This window comes from Chinchilla lanigera, unplaced genomic scaffold (assembly GCF_000276665.1).
Source record: "Chinchilla lanigera isolate Chin_1 unplaced genomic scaffold, ChiLan1.0 scaffold00041, whole genome shotgun sequence".
In the NCBI taxonomy this organism is placed as follows: Eukaryota; Metazoa; Chordata; class Mammalia; order Rodentia; family Chinchillidae; genus Chinchilla; species Chinchilla lanigera.
This window is the reverse complement of record NW_004955442.1, coordinates 8435432-8456294: the sequence shown is the minus strand read 5'-3', so window position 1 is coordinate 8456294 and position 20863 is coordinate 8435432. Positions and strand designations below refer to the sequence as shown.

The following is a 20863-nucleotide window of genomic DNA, read 5'->3' as shown; positions in this document are numbered from 1 at the left end:
ATGTCTTTATTACTTTTCTCTCATTGCTAAGACAAAATACCTAACACCTAAAGTTAAAGGAGGAAAGGTTTATTTAGCTCAGTTTGTTGAGGTTTCAGTCCATAACTGGCTGGCTCCAAGACGGGGTGGTGCATGGCAGAGGGGCAACAGCTCATGGTGGTGGAAGACAGCAAAAGCAATGAGAGAAAAAGAGAGAAAGAGAGAAAGACAGAGAGACAGAGACAGAGCGAGAGAGCGAGAGAGCGAGCGAGCGAGCGAGAGAGAGAGAGAGACAGAGAGAGAGAGAGAAAAGACTCTGTCCCTTATATTGTATACAGGCTACCTGTATACAATACCATGAATCAATCACAAACTCTAGATTCAGCCACCTATGAACAGCCTGCCTCCCATGACTGTATGAGGATTTTGGTGGACATTTAGACACAAACCATAATAGAGAACTATAGTTTATGTTTAAGAGTTTAGGCTATTGGATTCAATGTCCTGGCTTTAAAACTTACTAGCTCTGAGACCCTGAGCAAGTTATTTAATTCCTCCCAAACAGAAATCACTGTATCTCAGTGCTACTGTGAGATGTAGGTGAATACTCAGCATGCTGTAAGACACATTCTAAGTGCTAAGCAAATGTCAGTGATTGCTATTAATTTTACATTGTTCTCTCACCTCCAGCTCTTCAACATTGCTCTGAAGATCACTGAAAAGGGGGTGAAAAAAATAAGATGTAGTATGTCCATGTACCAACTCCCCACAATGCATGTAACTATTATGTGCTGCAAACATATAGTAATAAAAATTAAAAATAGTCATTTCAGGCCAGGAAGAATTCGTTTCAAAATTTTAAAAATGGCTGGGAATGTAGCTCAGTGTGAAAGCCCTGGGCTCAAATCTCCTGGATTGGAAAAAAAAATAAAAGGCATATATGATTGGACAGGACCCACCTTTACCATCGCCTTTTTAAATAAACCAACATCAATGGAAAAAATCTCTTCTGCCATGTGGCATAACATAATCTGGGGAGAAGTTGCACACCATAATCACAGATCTGCTCATAATCTCAGGAGAAGCTTATAGAAGGGACATTGGGTCCCTTCTCAGAATCCTTTCCCCATCACATAATCTGTCTGAAGCACACTGAACTCTTCTGCAAATGGGCTTTAAGTACTCTTAACCTGGACATTGGCTTCTAGGGTTCAAGCTGCATGGGAGGGCCTTCCTGAAATGTTCACAAGTTCACCTCTAGTTCATTGCCAGAAAGCTTGTTCAGGGGAGATGTCCTTGATATGGATGCCTTTGATCTTCCTGTGAACATCAAAGAAACCTCTTCTCTAAATTCCCAGGAGTCCTCTGAAAGCATCTCCTGTGGTATACCTCAAGACATCTTAGGGTTAGGAGATCCTAGTGCCCTCTTAGACTCCAAGTCTCTTAGCGACTAGATGTATTATCTCTTTTACATCCCTCAGCAATGTCTGTACATAGCTGATGCTCAGGAAACTGTCTTTGATGGAATAAATATATGAGTAAATAAAGGCTATGCTACCCAAATTCAATTATCTCCATTTATAAGGGACAGATTTAACTGAAAACATCACTTAATGGCCTAAGATTTATTGAAAACCAATTAGATGATAGGTACTGAACCATATCCATACATAATACCATTTAACCTTGTTAATGCCTGTCTCATTTATCAGAAATTACTCAAGGTGTAATGAGACTCCAGTTTCTTTCTTTCCCTTCCCACTGCTATTTGTCTGAAGAATGGTAGCTAAGCAATGTAATGTAAAAGAAAAAAAGGAAGCAAAGACTGACAAGTGAAGACCCTGAAAAAAGCATGACCTAGGAGAGATCATTTGAAAGTAACAAAGAGAAAGTCTCTGCTTGAATCCAAGAGTTCTATGTGTTTAACAAGGATATGAATCCCTTGTGGAGCTTATGAAAAATATGATTCAGATTCAGAAATAATTCTTCCATAGGTTTGAGGTACAGCTAGTGTGATTCTGATACAGGTAACCCAAGAAACCATACTTACAAAATGATTACACTAAATCATGTTCCTGATTTAGGGAAATTCCCCGGGGTGGGAGCAATCATTCCATTCATTCACTCTCTGATCCATACTATGAATATTTATTAAGTCTCTGCTCTTCAACACCAGAGACAGAAAGATGAAGGAAAGCCCACAATCAAACGCATGCAATGTTCTCAGTGCTGGTAGTCAGATGCTGCACTCTATCAGCAGAATGCTGTTGTCCTTCTAAGTAAGCTATGATTACAAACAGAGTTTCTGTTTGTTTGTAGGATGTGTAAACATTGCATCCCAGTTTTAGCAGTCTGCATCATCGTTCTATTAATTGTCATTTATTGATGTCCCCACAATCACAATTTTCCTCCATCATTTCTTTATAATAATCTTCCTTGGAATACGTGCGAGCAAAAGCCAAATGTGCTGTCTACACAAATACTTCAGTCTTCTGGCAGAACAAGCTTATTTGCAGACTATTGACCTTATACTCGCATATATGTATTCACACACATAAGCAAATATACACTTTAGATCTGCACATCCTCATGAGTTCTTATGACTCACGAGGCCATTCTAGGTTAAACATGGTGGTGGTGGGAAAGAGATGGCAGGGTTGAAAGTACAATGATTTAGAAGGAAAAGAGCTTCAGCATTCTATAATTTCAAATCACATCATGTTTCCAGATCCTGGGAAGGTAGGAGAGTGCAGTGAGGATGGTTAACAGGTATAGAGGGCAGTTGGAAAGAAGAAATAGCTTTTAAACTGGTATAGCATAGTAGAGTGGAATAACTATGACTGACAAGGCACTGTATGTTTCAGAATGGCTGCTAAAGAGGACTTTGAATGTTTTAAACACGAAGAAATGATAACTATTATAGGTGATGAATATGCCAATTATCTGATATGATCATTACATGAGATATACATGCATTGAAATATCACACTGTAACCCATACCTATGTATAATTATTGAGTGCCAATTAAAAATTTAAAAAAACAATTGCACCCTGCACATTACCATGCCTCACTAGACCAATAACACGTTGATATGCCACAGGCAAACTGGCATTTAACTCATTATGCACAGAATACAAAAGACAGGATACATCCCCTTCTTTAATGAGCTAAATTGGAAGGTGGAATTCCTATAGAACAGAAACATGAAGCTTATGACATGTGATACATATTTATACCCCATGCTCCAGTTAACTGTGTTCACTGGAATCTACGGTACCAAATGAACAAAAGGAGACTGGTGCTATTTTAAGGGTGGGAGGAGAAAGTACCTTAACTCCCCCTACAAATTGCCCCTCTTCCAGTTATTCAGCATGACGTAGAGAGGGGCACAGCTTTTGGGGTCAGACAAAGCTATGTTCATATCTTGTTCTTACCATCTATGAGCTGGGGCATCTTATGCAGGCCACTGCATCTCTGAACTTGAATTCTCATGTCTGAGGCAGGAATACTTTAGATCAGTTTTTGAAATGACTAAATCAAATGTGAATGTACAGTTCTCAGCATAGATCTTGGCTCAAGGCAGCTTTTAATAAATGGTGAGTGAAGTCAACATTACTGAAATTTTAGAAAGGCCCAACAATGCACCAGGACAAAGCCTTTGAGTAGAGATGAAGAAACAGATCAAAGAAGCAGCCTTTCCGTTATGGGGCTCCTAGTCTAAGTAAAGATGAAAATGCACAGAAGCAATTACAAAGCAAACTATTGACACCCTTAGAGTTAGGATGCACGTCTGCAGAAATTATGTAGAAAAACCCCATCCCTGGGAACCCATGGGAAAAACAGGGATCCTTGGCAAAGAAAGAAGAATATTCAAAGGGACAGGAGAAATAGGTAGACGAGTACAAGCAGATGACAATGAAACTCAAGGGGTCAGGGGACACTGGGATATAAGAATGAAGCTTGTTATGCAAGGCACAGAAGAACAAGCATGTAGCTGGAGAAAGATGATGAGTTTGCCTTTGGACAAGATAAGCCTGAGGAGGTCTGTGAGCTATGCCTGTGGAGGTGTCTTATAGGCAAGTCTGGAGGCCAGGAAGATGCACAGCTGGGCTGGAGAGAGGGTTCTGGCAGCATCTCTGTGCAAAAGGCAACTGAAACCCACAGTGGTAAGGAGAATGTAAATGGAGTGGGGTGAATAAGAGAGGAGAGCCATTAAGCAAGGGGAAGGGACAGTTCCTTCAGAAAGACACAAGGAGGGGTCTCCTCTGCCTTCCAGGACATCATTACCATCTAGCATTAGATCTTCTCTAGAGAAAAAAATGTCCTTTTCACTTTAATGTGCATTTTGTGACCTATTTATACTTGAATCCAGAACTTCAAACCACTTTAAACATCTTTCTTTAAATATATCTGCCTCTCAATATACATCCCTTTTATAGCTGGCCTGACATATGTTGATTAACTTGATTTAGTCTTTTTGCAGTGTACATATATATAAAAAACTCATGTTGCACATCATAAATACCCACAATTTTTATTTATTAATTTTTAAACATTAATTTTAAAAGCTGATTCATATGTATATATAGGTGCACTGACACACATATATATTTTCATCTTAAAATTATTTTAATCCTAAAGTAGTAAATAGAATTGTTTGTAAAGCAACAGGGGGGTTGTTAATAAAAAAAAAAAGTGGTTCAACTTGGAAAAACTATGCAGTTTTTCAAATGAGGCCTAACTTCAATGTTCTCATCCTCTCAGAGCCTCTGAGATGTGATGACCAGGCCATGGTCATGACCAGACATGACCAGGCCAAGTTCACCCTCTGTTTTTTGTGTCCCTGATTGATCTCATATCTAACAACATGGATGGTCTGGTCCTGTTATCCCAGGTTTGGCTCAGTTGTGAGCTACTTTAGGAAGGATAGCTTCCTACTCCTCCTGGTAGCAGCCCTACCACTGGTACCTGGGGGTATTGGACCAACTGTTAATACCTGCGTACTGGACCAACTGTTAATAGCTGTATCCAGGGTGCTATTTTCAAACATCTCTGGGAACCCTCAACCCCCAAAGTGAGCAGAATCACTGGAAAAGGAGAGAGACAAAAGGTATGGCAATCCCTATTCATAAGAAAGAGCTGCTCAGCTCTGAGTTCTGCATCTACAATACACAGGGGGCATGGTGTTCAGCATCTATATCATCTATGGTCGCCACATACAAAGACCCTGAAAAAAAGTGAGACACCCTCATTTCATGCTGTTGCTCCTACTGACACCACTGGGTGACCTCAGAGATGTGAAGAGAAAGCAACTCTGTGCTCAGTGGCCCTCCTCTCTGCTGGCCTGCTGAACCAGTATGCAGCTCTGTGGCAGCTTTAAAGATGACATGACTGGTATTTACCTGCTCCGCTGGCTTCCTCTTTCTTAGAGACAGAAGCACAGGGAGTTATTTGTACAACCCTGGTTCCCTGGTGTGCCAAGAGAATAGACCCATTACAGGAAGTACTTATAAATTATAAGCTCAAGTTAGCAGCAGCTTCGCAAGTGTATATTTGGGAGGGGAGATTGCTGTATTTCACTAGCAAAGTGAGAGAGGATACACAAAATATTAACAGGCATTTTGGAGCATCTGGAAATGGAGTGTATCAAGGGCAGCTTTCTTTTATTCAGTGCCGTCACTGCACTGCAATGGCCTCCTGTAAACTCGCTCCCTGACAGATGAACCAGATCTGAGGGCTGCACAGAGAATTCACCGGTGTGAGTCAAGGCAGACCCAGGACTGGTTAATCACAATCAAGGATTATTTTACAGCTCCAAAAGTGATCCTCAGGTTGTGTTGAAAAATAATGCCCACGTTCAACAGCATAAGGGCAGAGAGGCCCCAATTCTCTACCTCCTACTAACGATCAGTAAAAAATGTTTTCATATTTTAGGTTTTGAAGCAAAGGGAAAGAAAAGTGAGGACTTGACAGATAAAAGAAGATAGGAATACAATAAATCATTACAGACAAAAGAAAAATAGCACATTCCAAGTCTCAGATGTGTTAAGGAACCCTGAACATTCATGGAGTCGTGAACCTCTTAATATGGTGAACTACCATATTAAGGGATATCAAAGGAATTAAAGGATTAAAATCTGGGAACAGTTAACTGGAAATTAATACTTTCCTCAAGCATAACAGAAGGACTTAGAATTCCATTCCCCCACAACACAGACACCACGGTCTAAGTTCCATGAGTAAGAAATTATTGTCTTGTTCATTAGTAAGTTTCCAAGTATCAAGAACAGTACCAGGTATACAGTAGGAACTAAATAAAAAATTTTGAATTAGCAAATAATGTTTTCAGCCATTGCTTTGATGTGTTACCTAAAAAATGGAGTAAGTGATCAATAAAGAATAACTATTGTTATAACAAGTACTCATGTGTTGGAGTTAAAATAGGAACCTTCAGCCAAAAAAAAAAAAAAAGATGTTAGTTAAGTGTACTAAGTATCACAGTTTATATGACTTGAGTTGTTTTTTAATTAAATATCATAGCATGCAATAAAATGAATAAATCTTGTGGCATAGCTGGATGCATTTTGAGAGATGTTCAAGACAGAAAATAATGACCATTGCCCCTTTTCTGTCCATCACCGTCCCCGACAGCAGCAGCCATTATTCTGATATCTAACCTCGTGGACAAGTTTTGCCTCTTCTTGAATTTCATATAAATGGAAGCAGACAGTATAATCTTTTGTGTCTGTCTTATTTTGTTCAACATAATGGGATTTGAAATTCATCCGTGTTGTCAGGCCTATGAATAGTTCACTCTTTCTTATTACTAAGTAGGCTTCCATTTGATGAATAGACACTAAATTATTTATTCCCTTTCTCGTGAATGGATACTTGAGTTGTTGCTTACTTCTTGTAAAAATGTAACATTTTGGATTTATATTTACATTTCTTTGGTATAGATAACCACAAATGGAATGTCTTGGTCATAAAATGTGTGTATGTTTCATGTTATTAAAAAAAAAAAAAACACTACAGAACCATTTTGTGTAATTGTTATAATTTTACATTCCCACCAGCAGTACACTGTGTAAGACTCACTTGCTCCACACTCTCACTACAATTTGATGTCATTGCTATTTTTACTTATAGCCACTGCACAGGTATGAAATAACACCCCCAGTGCAGCTGTAGTCTGCATGTTACTTATGACCAATGATGTTAAGCATATTTTCATGAATTTTTGCCATTTCAAATATCCTTTGTAAAGTGTCTAAGTAAATTTCCCACTTCAGTTATGCTGTTTCTCTTTCTGTTATTGATTTGTAGGTGGATTTTTTTTACATATTCTGGTATGAATACTTTATAACACATATGTATTAAAGTTTTCTTTTAATTTGTACCTTGTTTCTTCCATTTTTAAAATATTTTTACTTTTGATAGAATACAGTTATCATCTTTACTGTATGTTTGATACTTTTGGCATTGTTTAAGAAATCTGTGACCTTTTCAGACAACAAAGTATCTTCCTGTACTATCTTTTAGAAACTTTGTAATTTTAGTTTTTACATTTAAACCTGTGATTTATTTCAAGTAATTTCTTGTGTATAGTTTGAAGAACTAATCAAGGTTTATTAGTTTTCCATGTGAATATTTAGTGGACTTCATACTATTTATTAAAAAGGTTTTTTCTCTAGCCTGTTCTCATAATAATTCCTCAGAAATTATTCAAATGTGTATTTGTGGTGCTACTTTTATTACTTCACTGTTAAATAAGATATTAGCTATAGGCACTCCATAGATACCTTTTATCAGACTGAGGAACCTGCCTTCTTTATCATGAAGGGATATTGAGCTTCATTAAATGTGTTTTCTGCATCTATTGAGGTAACCATTGAATGGTCTCCTTTTTCTTGTTAATATGGCAAATCACATTGATTTATTTTTAATGCTAAACCGATGTTGAACTCTTAAAATAAAATCTACATAGCCATGATGTATTAGCCCTTTTAAAATATATTGTTGGATTCTGATTAGAAATATGCTGAGAAACTGTGTTAATTGGTGTTACTTCTTTTTTAAGTGTTTGATAGAATTCACAGTGAAGCCACCTGGACCAGAAGTTCCTCTTTTTTCCTTTTGTAAGTGAGGTTTTTGTTATATGTTCAGTTTCTTAGCAAATATGGAGTTGTTCTCTTCTCCTTTCAGCTTCCTTTTCTTTAATCTATTTGTCTATTTTGCCGACATTGTCAAATTTGTTGACATAAATTTTTCCTAGTATTTTTTATCACAAAGAACTTGTAATTTCTTGAGTTTTTAATATTAATTATTTTTTTTCTTTTCATCATTGCTTAATACCATAAATTTTATTAAACTTTTCAAAGAACTGGTCTTTCATTAATTTTTTCTATAGCTTGCATTCAGTTTTGTCAATTTTTGCTCATATTTATTATTTTTCTCTTTTACTTCATTTAGATTTATGTTCCTCTTCCTAGCTTCTTAATTTAGAAGCTTAAGTTATTGGCTTTGTATTTTCTCTTTTTTTTTCATTACAAACATTTAAAGATATGAATTTCCCTCTTAGCACATCTTCAATTTTACTCTTCAGATTTTGCTGTGATATGATATGTTTTCATCATCATTCCACTCAGAATATTTTCCAACATCTCTCTGTTTCCATTTTGCCCAATAGGTTATTTAGAAATGTGTAAAAGTTTCTGAATATTTGAAGATTTTCTATATATGTTTTTTGTTACTGATTTTTATTTTAAGGCTGCTACGGTCAAAGAGTACATTATACATAATTTCAGCCCTTCTAAATGTCTTGAGACTTGGTTAATGTTCCAAATCATAGTCTACTTTAAGAGTTTTCCGTGTGTTCTTGAAGGAATATGTACGTTATAGCTGTTGGATGTGATACGCTGTTTCCTTACTCATCTTCTTCACCCTTTGCTTCTAGATATCTGTCATCATCTCCCCAAGGTCAGTCTGTTTGCCTATTATTTTCTCCTGATTTTAGTTAATTATATTATGTCTCCCATACCACATCCTTTATTTTCCTCTCCTCTGGGATCACCCAGGTCTCCATTTGATGTGCAAAGTAAAGGTGAATCTCAGGATTCTAAAATAATTTAGAAGTCAGGCATTGCTTGTCAAGGAAACAAGATAACAATATAAGCTCCCTTCTTGATTTTTTTTTTTTTTTTGCTTTCTTTATGTTATAGTGTGGCTAATAATTAGAGAGTTGAGTATGGAAGGATATAGAGTATACCTGGGACAGATATTGTCACTGTATGCAGAAGATCATCTGCAAATTTCCTGTGAGTCTTTCCTGATGCAGGACCTGGGGTGGTTTCTTTTTCTTTGCACACTAATTTTTCACATTTTTCAAAGTTAATATGCATGAACTTGGAGATATGCTTTACAACCTCCCTCTCCAACATATGATTTATAGAAGTGATATATTTAAGTTTTGAAAATTAGTTCACTTAAAATAAGACTAATTTAAATGAAAATACAGAGCGTTAGGCCAATAAGTTAAATGATGAAAATGGTACACGTTTAGGAGATTTAGGCAAACTGTTATATAGTCCATATTTGCTACTGTAATGGTACAAATCAAACTTGACTGTCATTAAATTCTCTTAAAACCTCCCAGGATTCCTAGTGGCATTTGAGAACCAACTTGCATACAGAACGTTATTACAAGTTCACCCAGGTAAAGAATTCCAGTTGCACCTTATGGTAGTCAGTATCCCCGTTCTAGCAAAAACCTGCCCTTGGTTTTAGGATGGAGCCTGGAACAGCTCTACAGTAAATGCAAAAGAGTAATTCAGCCCTTTCTCCCCACACTTGCTGCCCTTTCCACATTCAAGACAGAGAGGATGCGAGAGGATGCTCACCTTTTCCCATTCTCGGTCTTTGTTCAGCACGATCACCACCAGCCTGGGATGCACCTGATAGCCTTCCTCAGTAAAGGACAAGTCTTTGCCATCCCAGGTCACATTGACCATAAATCTAGACAGAGGAAGAGAGAGAAAGACAAATTTTCAGAGAAGAATTTAAAAGGTACCAAACAAATGAGTGGATGCCACCAGCATCAGCATCAGCCTGACAGGGTGAGCGTCCACAGCCTTTCCCGACACACGCAGCCCCGGCTGTGGACGCATCTGTGTCCAGGCTGGTGCTGCTCACTGACCAGGCTCTCTGTTCCATATGCCTGGACTCTTTCTCAAAATCTTCAATCCTGTGTAGACATGAAAGATTTAGCACATAAAATAGAACACTTCTGTCCTGCCACGTTCATAAAATTGGGTTCAAATGCTTTGTTAGATAGCATATTCTATCCCCCTTTAACAAGCTTCCCTGAAGAAACTTGCTTGCTCATAAGCCACATGGTGTTCAACTGTGGAAAAATGCTGTCCCATCTATTTATTATTCAATCAATTAGCATGTTTTTAAAGCATTCATTACATGTCAAAGCTCAGGTGGTTGGGAAAGAGACATGATCCCCTGCCCTTGTGAAGTTTATAGTCTAAGAGAAAAGGAGGTGTTAATTGATTAGTCCCAGACCTATGATAAATGTTACATTGGAAAGAAGGATGTTCTGTGTGGAAGTGAAACAGGGATCACACAAGGTAAAGGAAATAGAATTTGACCTGAAGGATGAGTCAGCATTAAACTAGGTAAGAAAATATACAAGCAAGCAAAAGAGACAATATGTGCAAAGGCACTGTGGTGGCATACATAAAAGGAACTGGATGCAGAACAGTGAAGCTAAGGCAGAGAAAGACAGAGAAATGGTGGTATTTGGTGGGGCTGACAATATGAACAGGAGCAGATAGTATAGAGTTTTGTAGGCCATGTTAAATTTTGTCTTTGTCTTATAACAATGGGAAGACATTGAAGTGTTTTAACCAAGGAGGTGGCATAATCATCCATTTGCCTTATGCCAGACTATAGAGAGTGGATTGGAGAGAGACTAAAATTGATAAGGGATATTATTTCTCCAATCAAGGTGAAAGACAATTGTGGCTTTGACTTTGATGATGACCAAAGAAGAGGGGGAGATGGAGGAAAAGGAAGAAATAACAGCAGAAAATAAATAGGACCGAGTGGAAAGATATTCAGCTGGATCCTATGTGAGGACCAGACAGAGGCATCAAGGTCACCTCCTAGCGTCTGACTCATGCAACATCCATGTCGCCTACTTTAACCCAGATGTTTTCATCACAGGTGACATCTGTCTGACCTACCACACAGGTACCTACACCATCCCTCAAAGCTACCTTGCCTGTGGTCAGACTGGATTTAGCTAGAGAAAAAGGGCAGAGCTTCTCTCTCTGGATTCAGAAGCGAAGGCTCCCAAGGTGATTGTATCTCTGCAATTGGAGACAAAAATGTGATGTTAAGAAAGCCCAAGAAGACATGGCACTGGCCACAAAGCAGACACCAAATAAAAATAATACACAGCACATTCGAGACTACCCCAGAGAAACAGGGACCCTCGAAGCCGTTGCATTTTCTTGCTTTGTTTTTCCTTCCCTCCAAAAACAGCTAAAGAAGTGTGGGAAAGGCTATAAATAATAAGATTATCCTAGTGGGCCACCTGGCTTCACTGGCCCTTCACAGTGCAGAACAGTGTTACCATGACACCTGAGAGAGAATCAGGACTCCAAGGACACCGTGAGAAAATTGGGGAAAAGGCAAAGAACAGCACTGTGTCTCCATTCAATGGACTATTTGGGTCATTAACAATCATGTTTTTGTCACATTAATAGCATGAAGAAATTGCTCACTACCTAATGTTAAACAAGCAGAAAAGAAGATACAAATAAAGCTTCTCTGTACATAGAAAGATTACAGGTATTTTCCATTTCCATTTGTATGTCTTTTATTCCCCAAACTCTCTGCAATCAAATCCTTCAACCAACAGAAAAAATAAAACACTGCTATTCTAGGAGCAAATAGTAATCACTATTCTACTTGATGCATTTGAGATATCTCTGATCATTCCCTAGAATGATATTTTCTTGACTCAACAGCTATTTGCTGTATGTCTGCTATGTGTCAGGTCTTACGATGAGTCTTATAGATAAGAAATAAAGAGCACAGTGTTTTTCTACCCGCTTACCCACATTCTTACAATTCAAGGACATAAACACATAAGCAACAATGCCTAAAGTACCACTCGGGCACTGTGGAGAGGAAGGTGAGACGTTGTAAAAATAGAGAGGGTGGTCCTAGACTCAACCTGGAAAATTAGGTGAGTACTTCTAAAACCTTGAAGGGTTGAGGATGCGAGCAGGAGAAAACATTCTGGTGAGGGGAGTCCTCCTAAGCACACAAGAATCAGCTAAGATGGTGATACACACCAGAAGAAGCAGGAAACATCTCGGTCAGGCCAACATGCTGTGCAGTGGATAAACCTGGGAGGATCCTTGAAGTTAGATCACAAGAGACCTTGTCTGGCTGACTGAGTGTCTTGGTTTTGTTCAGAAGGCCAGGGGATCCATGAAAGAAAGGCTTTAAGATTGGGAGCAGTGCACTCAGATTGCTGCCAGTAGAAGCAAACCTGTAAGTCTTTTCTGCATTTGAAGACAGCATCAACATTTCTGTTAATGGCTTAAACGCCTTGCATTATCTAGACAATTGAATTTTTTCTTTTCTGTTCTTTCCTCCTTTTGATATTTCTTGGCTATCATGTGATGAGCTAAATGGATGGCATCCAGATCAGCATTACTTCCCTTGTTTAGGCTCTTGCAAAAGTATTTACATGAGTGGGGGTTTAGAGGAAAACTGAATTTTGGTCAAATTCCTGAGTATCAGCAGACCCTCCAAGTAATTAATTGGGACCTATATCAGGCTGTCTTTATTTCTCAAGCTGGCATTTTGGTTTTGTGCCTTCTGGTTATTTTTGGTCCTACCACATTTTCTGGCATAATGTGCGGGGTAAGAGAGGGAGCTCAGCGGCTGAATACACTGACAGATAGAAATCAGTAGTACCATCCATAAATACATTTATTGGTCCTCCCATCCATCTGTCAACACATTCTTCCAATCATCCATCCATCCACTAATACATTCATCAATACACTTACCTATTCTTCCATCCAATAGACCTGTTTGAGTGTGTACTATGTGCCATACCCCGGCTCAAGAACTTTGCTCCAAAAAATAACCATACTGTTTTGAAGAGAGGAACACAAATAACTACCATAAATAATGGTAAGTGTAAAATAGAGATATGTACTAACTAAGTCAGTGAAGAGCAAAAGGAGTGGCCAGTCCTGTGGCGATTCCAGGGCTGGAATCTAGAAATAAAATGGAAGATGTTTGGATTGTGATGGGAAGAGAGAACAAAGATTGAGCAGGAGGATGGCATAAAAAAGGGGAAAGACTCATTGCACAAGGGAGCCTGCAAAGACGGAAGCAGAGAATGATGAAATTTCACAGTGAGTTCCACGAGTTGGAAACAGTTATAGTTGGGTTACAGAGTTCATAGGGGAAATAGCTTGGAGGACTGCGTTATTCAGCTCTGCACCACTGTGACAAATACCTAACAAAACCACCTTCAATGAGGAAAGATCCTCTTTTTTTTTAATGGTTTCAGAGGTTTCAGTCTGTGGTTGGCTGGCTCCATGGGCTTTAAGCTTGTAGTGAAGTAGTCCATGATGGCAGAAATACATGGTGAAAAAGGTTATTCACCCATAGTGGTCAGAAAGCAAGGGGAAATGAGGGCAAGGAGGGAGCTAGGGACAAGGTTCAGCCTTCAAAGGCCTGTGCCTAAGGACATACTTCCTGCAATGTGGCTCCGCTTTCAAACATTTCCACCACCCCCCAAGAGCACCATTACATTAGGAATCCATCAATAAATTAATACACTGATGGAGTCACAGCCCTCATGATCCGACTGCTACCCAAAAGCCCCACCTCTGAACACTAGTGTATTTGGACCAATCTTTCAATCTTTCAACAAATGATACTTTCGGAGCCTTCCAGACCCAAACCATAACAGGATGAAGCTAGAAACATAGCTGGAGTCAGATAAGGAAGTGTGCCACCAGCTACACTAAGAAATTTACATTCATTTTGTGTCCATTAAGGATGGAGGCTTAAGTACAAGTACAAGAGAGAGATTGAAGGAGGCAGAAGTTCATGTATAGCAATTGCAGAGACAGACAAATTTCTCCAGTGGAATACACAATTCATGGAATTTCAACATGAAAGTTCATACAAAACTACCACTAGCCTTTACCTGAACTAGTAGAAAAATAGTCACCTATTCTTTCTATATTTAATCTCCTATCCCAAACTCATAGTTAGGGTGATAATTCATTGAAGTATTTCTTACTGACTCCAATGAGCTCTTGAGCCCAATTTCAATTACCCAGCGTTTTGAGGTGAATGAAGTTCAGGCTTGGTCTGCCTAATAACTAAAATGTGGTTTCAGAAATGTGGTCAATTATCAAATGTTTGGAAATATTCAGGTTGATATATGTTGTATGTTGAGTACTCCCCCAAAGGCCCATCCCTGTGTTTTGGTTTCCAGGGTGGTGCTAATGGGAGATAGTGGGACCTTTAAGAGGTGGAGCCTACTGGGAGATCTTTAGGTCTTTGGTGTGCCTGGGAGAGGATAGTGGAACCCCTTACCCCTCCTCTCTCTCTTTTTTACTTCTTGGCCATGAAGTAAGTGGTTTTGTTCCTCCATGCACTCCCACCATGATGAACTGTCTTGCCACATGCCTAAAAAGCAATGGATTCACCAGCTTGTGAACTAGAACATTCCAATCTGTGAGCCAAAATAAACCTTTTCTCTTAATAAGTTGGTTAACATAGGCATTGGTTATGATGGAAAACTGACCTACACAGTTAACCTGGGACAAATGTTTTTGCTTTGTATAGACACTTGGCCTTGGGAAAAGCCATTCACAGATTACATTACAGGAACAGAAGGTCGTAGTTCTTTTAATCAAGAGGCTAGTAGGTACTAATGAGTATCTTTCTTTGGATTTCCCTATTGAACTTACTTAACTATCCTACTTTAATTCCCGATCTCTTCTCCCACTCAATCCTTTTTCTGCTATTTGCCAGAAAAATGAGATGGAATTAGCAGAGTGATTGTTTAGAGTCAGTCAATCTTCTTCAGATTATATGAAAATAACTATACAGAGATTCTCATGCTCCAGATTTTTCTGGGTTCCTTTATGGTTCAATGTTCTTGTCCAATGATTTTACATATGCAATGTTACTATTATGTCTTTTTATCCAGTTAGAATCTTCAGTCTCTTGGGAGGAAAAGACAGCTATAACAAAAATTTCTGCTGAACAGTAATTTTATTACGAAGTTGGCAGGGAGAAAGTACCTATTACCTTCAATTCCTCCATCTAGTTTCTAGGGAACACAATCCATATTTCCTCAGGCTCTCTTCCCACTTAAACTTGCTCCAGTGCAAAATTCTTTATTTAGGGAAATACCATTAGACACTGCATTGTGTAGCCCCCATTAACACCTGCTGGACACTTGTATTAAACATTAAAATCTTATCATTGTTTTGCTTATCTCTTGAAAATTGATTATAAGTCCTTAGTGATCAGATAAAATGCCAGAAATTCTAGCTACTGTTAAGTTTCAAATTACATCTTCAATAATTCCAATAGGAACAAAAAATACATGAAAGCATGCTGGCAAAATATAGAAGGTGGGTAGGCTTTCGTGAATTGTACAGTTCACTTCTGTGTTGTTATCACCCACTGATGTTAAAGCACTATATGCAACACTAACCCAGAAAATATGTAAGCGTATGTAACAGGCACACATGTACGTTTCCCTTAGTTTCTACATGCTTAGTTGTATGAGCCTAAAGTCCAGATGAAATAAACATTTCTATACTGCTTACATTTTGTGCTTTGTGAATGGCTGATGTATGGCAATCATGGTAACTATAAAAAACAGGTAGGTCATTTTTTCCTATACCACCCTGGAAAGAAATTAGATCGGAACTGCCAAGTTCTCTCCAGACCTGCACTAATGTGCTACCACCACGTGTGGCTGTTGGGCACTTGAAATGTAGTTTTTCTGAATTAAGATGAACTGTAAAGTATAAAACACACCTTGGATTCTGAAAACTTTTTGTTAAAAATTATGTGAAATAGATCATGAATAATTTTATACTGATTTCATGTTGAAATAGTTTTGACATGTTGAGTTACATAAAATATAGTATTAAAATTAGCTTCATCTCCTTCTCTTCAATTTTTAAATGATACCAGAACATTTAAGTTGCATGTATTTCATGTCATATCTCTATTGGGTGGCTATTCCAGACTCTCTTTGGCTTTTTGTTATTGTCTATCTTATTTTTTAACCAGTAGACCACATGCACCATTAAAGCAGAGACCTCATTTACCTTCTTTAGTATAATATTTCTAGTGGACAGAGTCCTGGCACAGAGCTTGTGTGCAAAAACTAAACAGCTGAGGAGTGAATGAAGGGTTGAAGTGCAATTTCTAAATTGTTGAGGTTTCCTGATGTTGATGAAAGTGAACAGGCTGTGCCACTCCCAGCTGTGTTACTCTGGAAAGGAAACATTTCTGCCCCTCTATTCCTTTCTTTGCAAAAATTGATTAGGTTACACCCCTCCCCTTTTTTTTGGTACCAGGAATCAAACTCACAACCTCATGCTTGCCAGGCAGGCATTGTGTGCCTGAGCTACATCCCCAGCTCCAGATTATACCATTTAACCAGTCATGACAGTTTCATGTGACTTAACCTAACATGGCTCAATGTGCCCACAGAGTGCCCAGCACAATAATTAGTACACAGCTGTTTCCTAATAAGTAGTCAATGTTCATATAAATTTTCCATATATTTGTCACTATTTTCCACTCTGTCCTATTTTCTAATACCCCACCACATGTGCTACTTGATATTTTTAAAACCATGCCTCTCTCTGCTATGTAGGGTCCTCATTTTCAGAGTCCCTCTTTCTCTGTCAAAAGCCAACCATACATGCAATATTGATCAATCAAGGAGTCATTGACAGTTTCTTTCAGCAAAGAATTGCATGTCTCTATCTGTTTTCATGAGAAACCACTTTGAAGATATCAATAGCTGATACAACGAGCATTGTTAATTTCCTACCACTTTGTTTGTAACTCTGTGTTGTCTGTACTGTTCTTTTGCTACTTTGTAAAAGGTTGTCTGTCTGTTAATGTTTTCCTCCTTTTATTTTTAAAATTAAAAAAAAGCCAAACATACAAGGGCTACAAAAATATCTTTACTACTTAAAATCTCTCATTCTTCCAGATTTCTGTTTTATCTTTTGCCTTACAGTGGTAAGTCTCCTTTAGCTTCCAAAATCTGATTATTTGGAATTTTCTCTAGACATACTTATTATTCACTATTACCCTTTAGCCTTTAATTCTCTTACTGTTTCATAAATGCCACCATAACCCGTTTAGTGTTTCTCAATTTTTGGTTAATTTTCCATCTGCTTTGCCATTTCCCAAGTTCTCCAGGCTGCTTCTCTTAAATGGCTCCTCTGACAACATTGGGTGTCACAGTTTTTTCATTTGTCATTTAATTTACATGTTTTTGAAAACAGAGTCACTGCTTTCCTGAACCTCGTGTCAATTCTCCAGACACTCTCATTTTCAGACTTCCCTTGGTCTTCCCAGCTTTCTCCTAGTGGACTGAAATCCCCCCAGTGATGATGTCTTAGTGCTCTCTCGTGTTCCGTTCCTTATTCCCTCACGGGCTGGGCGCATATAGATCAGTGGTGTAACATTGGTCCAGCATGCACGAGGCCCTGAGCTTTAGCCCCAGCACTGCAAAAAAAAACCAAAATGAAACAAAACTAGCCCCTCATGGATGGTGTTGTGGCTTGTATCTAGAAGTCTCCCCAAAGCCTCATGCACTCAGGTGGTGTTTTTCAGAGGTAGCTCAGTCTAGCGTGTGTGAATACAGATGAAGTGTGTGAGATTAACTAAATTAGCCCACCGACTGGTTTAGCATAATTCTGGGTGTGGATAATGGAAGGCCTACCCCGAGTGTTGGTGGCACTGACCAAAGGAAGGCACACCGCTGCTGCTGCCTCTTTTTTCTGCCTTGCCATGGACTGTTTCTTCTCTGTGATGCTCCTCTGCCACGTCACCCAACCTTACAGCCAGAAAACTCCGGACTGAAACTTCTACCGAAGGTGAGCAAAAATGAACCTTTCCTCCTTTAACTTATTGGTGGCAGATATTTTGTCCCAGCAAGGAGAAAAGTAAACAAAGTAGGCAGGAAGGGACCCTCATTCTTCTTTAGAGCAACCTCACTGTGCTTTTGCCAGTTTTCAGTTCACCACTCCTGCATCTCTCCGTTTACCCTCCCCTACATGCCCTTGTGCCATCTCTTCTCAGCCGTCTCCCGATGGGTGTACTTTCCTCTTTGCCCCAGTGCTGAAACCACTCATTGCTGGCTCCTCGTTTCCCCTGAGCAAATACCAAATGTGTAACAACAGAGCCAAGATGTAAATGTCAGGACAGAACTTAATAATTCCAACACAAAGATCTACATAGTTTAAGCTAGGATCATTCAAAACAGGCTCTGAAACTACAGCATAAAGAAAAAAGGGGAGGAGAGATGGGGCTAAAGCAAAAGAAGTATTGTTTACTCTCCTGACACAAATTCTATTGTATCATATTAAAAAATAAAGCTTCCTGTCTTAGCTAAGAAATACCGAGTTATAAAAAAATTAGAGATGGCAAACTCCATAGCACCAGAATCTTGCCTGTTTTGATTACTGCAACTCTAAGACAGTTGAAATAGTGTGTGTCTTTTAGTCAGAATTTAAAAGTGTTTGTTGAGTAAACAATCAAATGAATCAGCAGACATAGGTCTTAAAAATTTTGCACATTCGACATCTATTTCTAGTGAACTACATGCAAAGAGATAATTCTCTAAGATTACCGCTTACTTCTGGAATCTGCTTTATTAGAAGTTATGGGAAGCCTGAATGCCCATTAGTAAGGTGACTTCTTAAATCCATTCTATCTTCCCATTACATATAGGGCTCTCCCAGGAACCTGGATTAGGGCACTTGAAAATATTCTTGGTAGTATTTATAACATTATTGAAATATCACCAGATATATCACAATTTATTTCTAATTACTATGCCTTATCTATTTGGAACTTGACCAGCATGAGCACCAAAGGAATCAGCTCATACAATGAGCTTCTAACCTACAGGAGAAGAAAAGGACAAATGGCTGGAAGCAATCATACCGTTTTTTCAAGATCTCAGCAAGGCAGTTTCCATGAAAGTTGACCTCCTCCCCGCAAAATATATAGAGAATTGCAAATCAAATGACATTCAATTCAAGGCGTGATTTTACTCAGAACTCCTGGATATCCCTGTACTGGAATATAAAAGCTTTGAAAGCAGAAGCTTTGTCTGCATTTTTTGGTTGTATCTCCAGTGCAGAACCTAGAACCATGTCTAGCCAAAGTAGATGCTCAATGAACATTCACTGAATTAGCAAAAGTCTCACTTCTCTGTCTTTCATTGTTTTACTCTCAGGCAATAAGTCCTGTTCCTCTATTGAGAGATGTCTGCATGTGGATGAGTACGAATCCAGTGAAATAGTTTAAAATAAGACAGAAAAAGGCATATATTCCAGTGGAACTCTAGGATTCTCATCCCCTCTTAAGTCTCTACAACATTGTACTTTCTTATAAGATGTATTTGGAAGAAATTATGCTGTTTATGTTAATTGATGAAACAAACAAATGAACAAGAAAACCATTAAGATATCTGCTCCTCCAGAAGACCTAGGATCTTGTCGCCTCTCCTTGGATGTGCCAGTGAGAGCAGCTACCTAAAGGTAAGGGATTGAACTGTATTTAGCCTGTCATCTGTATTAAATGCTACACAAAATACTTTCCTGTATTACTTGAACTCTCTCCTAAGAATTAAGTATAGATTTTTCCACTTTCCAGAGAGAAAACAGAGGTTCAGTAGGTTTTATATTGTTGTAAAAAGCTACACAGGGTGCTAGGAACTTCTGATTGTCCATAACTATCCTCTCTCCTCCTCTGCCTTGATAACGGAAATCCACATTTTTAGCTAGGCACAGAACATCCCATAATCAAGCTTAAATTCGCAGCCTCCCTACCAGCTAAATGGCCTTGGGACTATGTCTATCAATAGAGAAAAGAAAAGAAAAAAATATACACCACATCTTTTCCCTATATATACATATATATAAGTGTGTACAGACACACATATACACAAGTGTATATATACATGCTACAGGAAGTACCTCATAAGCAGGGGGTGAGCCCATCTTTCTCTTTGTCCTTCCTGTTGCACTGTAGACATTATGTCTGGAGCACTAGTAGCCATTTGGGACTATGAAGTAGAAGCCTAAGACTGAAGTGGCAGACGTGAAGGGGAAGTAGCCTGGGTTCTTGAAAACATAGAGCACTATACCAGCCACCAGCCACATCGGACTTCTTTTATACAAGAGAAAAGTGAATTCCTATATTTCTAAGCCATTGCTTTGTACTTTCTGTCATTTCAAAATAAAACATATCCTAACTGGCTTAAGTTACAGTTGTCTCCCTTGTTATATCGTGGTTCACTTATTGTGGCTTCACTGTGTCATGGGTTTTTAAAAAATATATATCTAATTCTGTATCACAGAGTTTTCGCTATATTGCTGGATTTTGCGGTATGTAGGTATTCATTTATGATTTTAATTATTTTTGCCTAAAATTTTTAAAACAATATAAAAATATTTAATTCAAACATATTAAAAGAATATTAAATTGAAATAAAATACAGTATGTATTTCTCAGTGGATGAATACCATACTGTACACAATGGAAATGCAGCA

At 38.4% G+C, this 20863-nt stretch overlaps 1 protein-coding gene across 1 annotated transcript in view; it reads right to left on the bottom strand.

Moving 5' to 3' along the window:
- The window catches only part of Grin2a (glutamate receptor, ionotropic, N-methyl D-aspartate 2A), a 394074-nt gene that overhangs the window by 108893 nt on the left and 264318 nt on the right, over positions 1-20863 (bottom strand). Inside the window, exon 5 of the mRNA XM_005391203.2 lies at positions 9881-9995. Within this exon, the coding sequence (XP_005391260.1) occupies positions 9881-9995 (115 nt within the window). The remainder of the gene's footprint in view (positions 1-9880; positions 9996-20863) is intronic.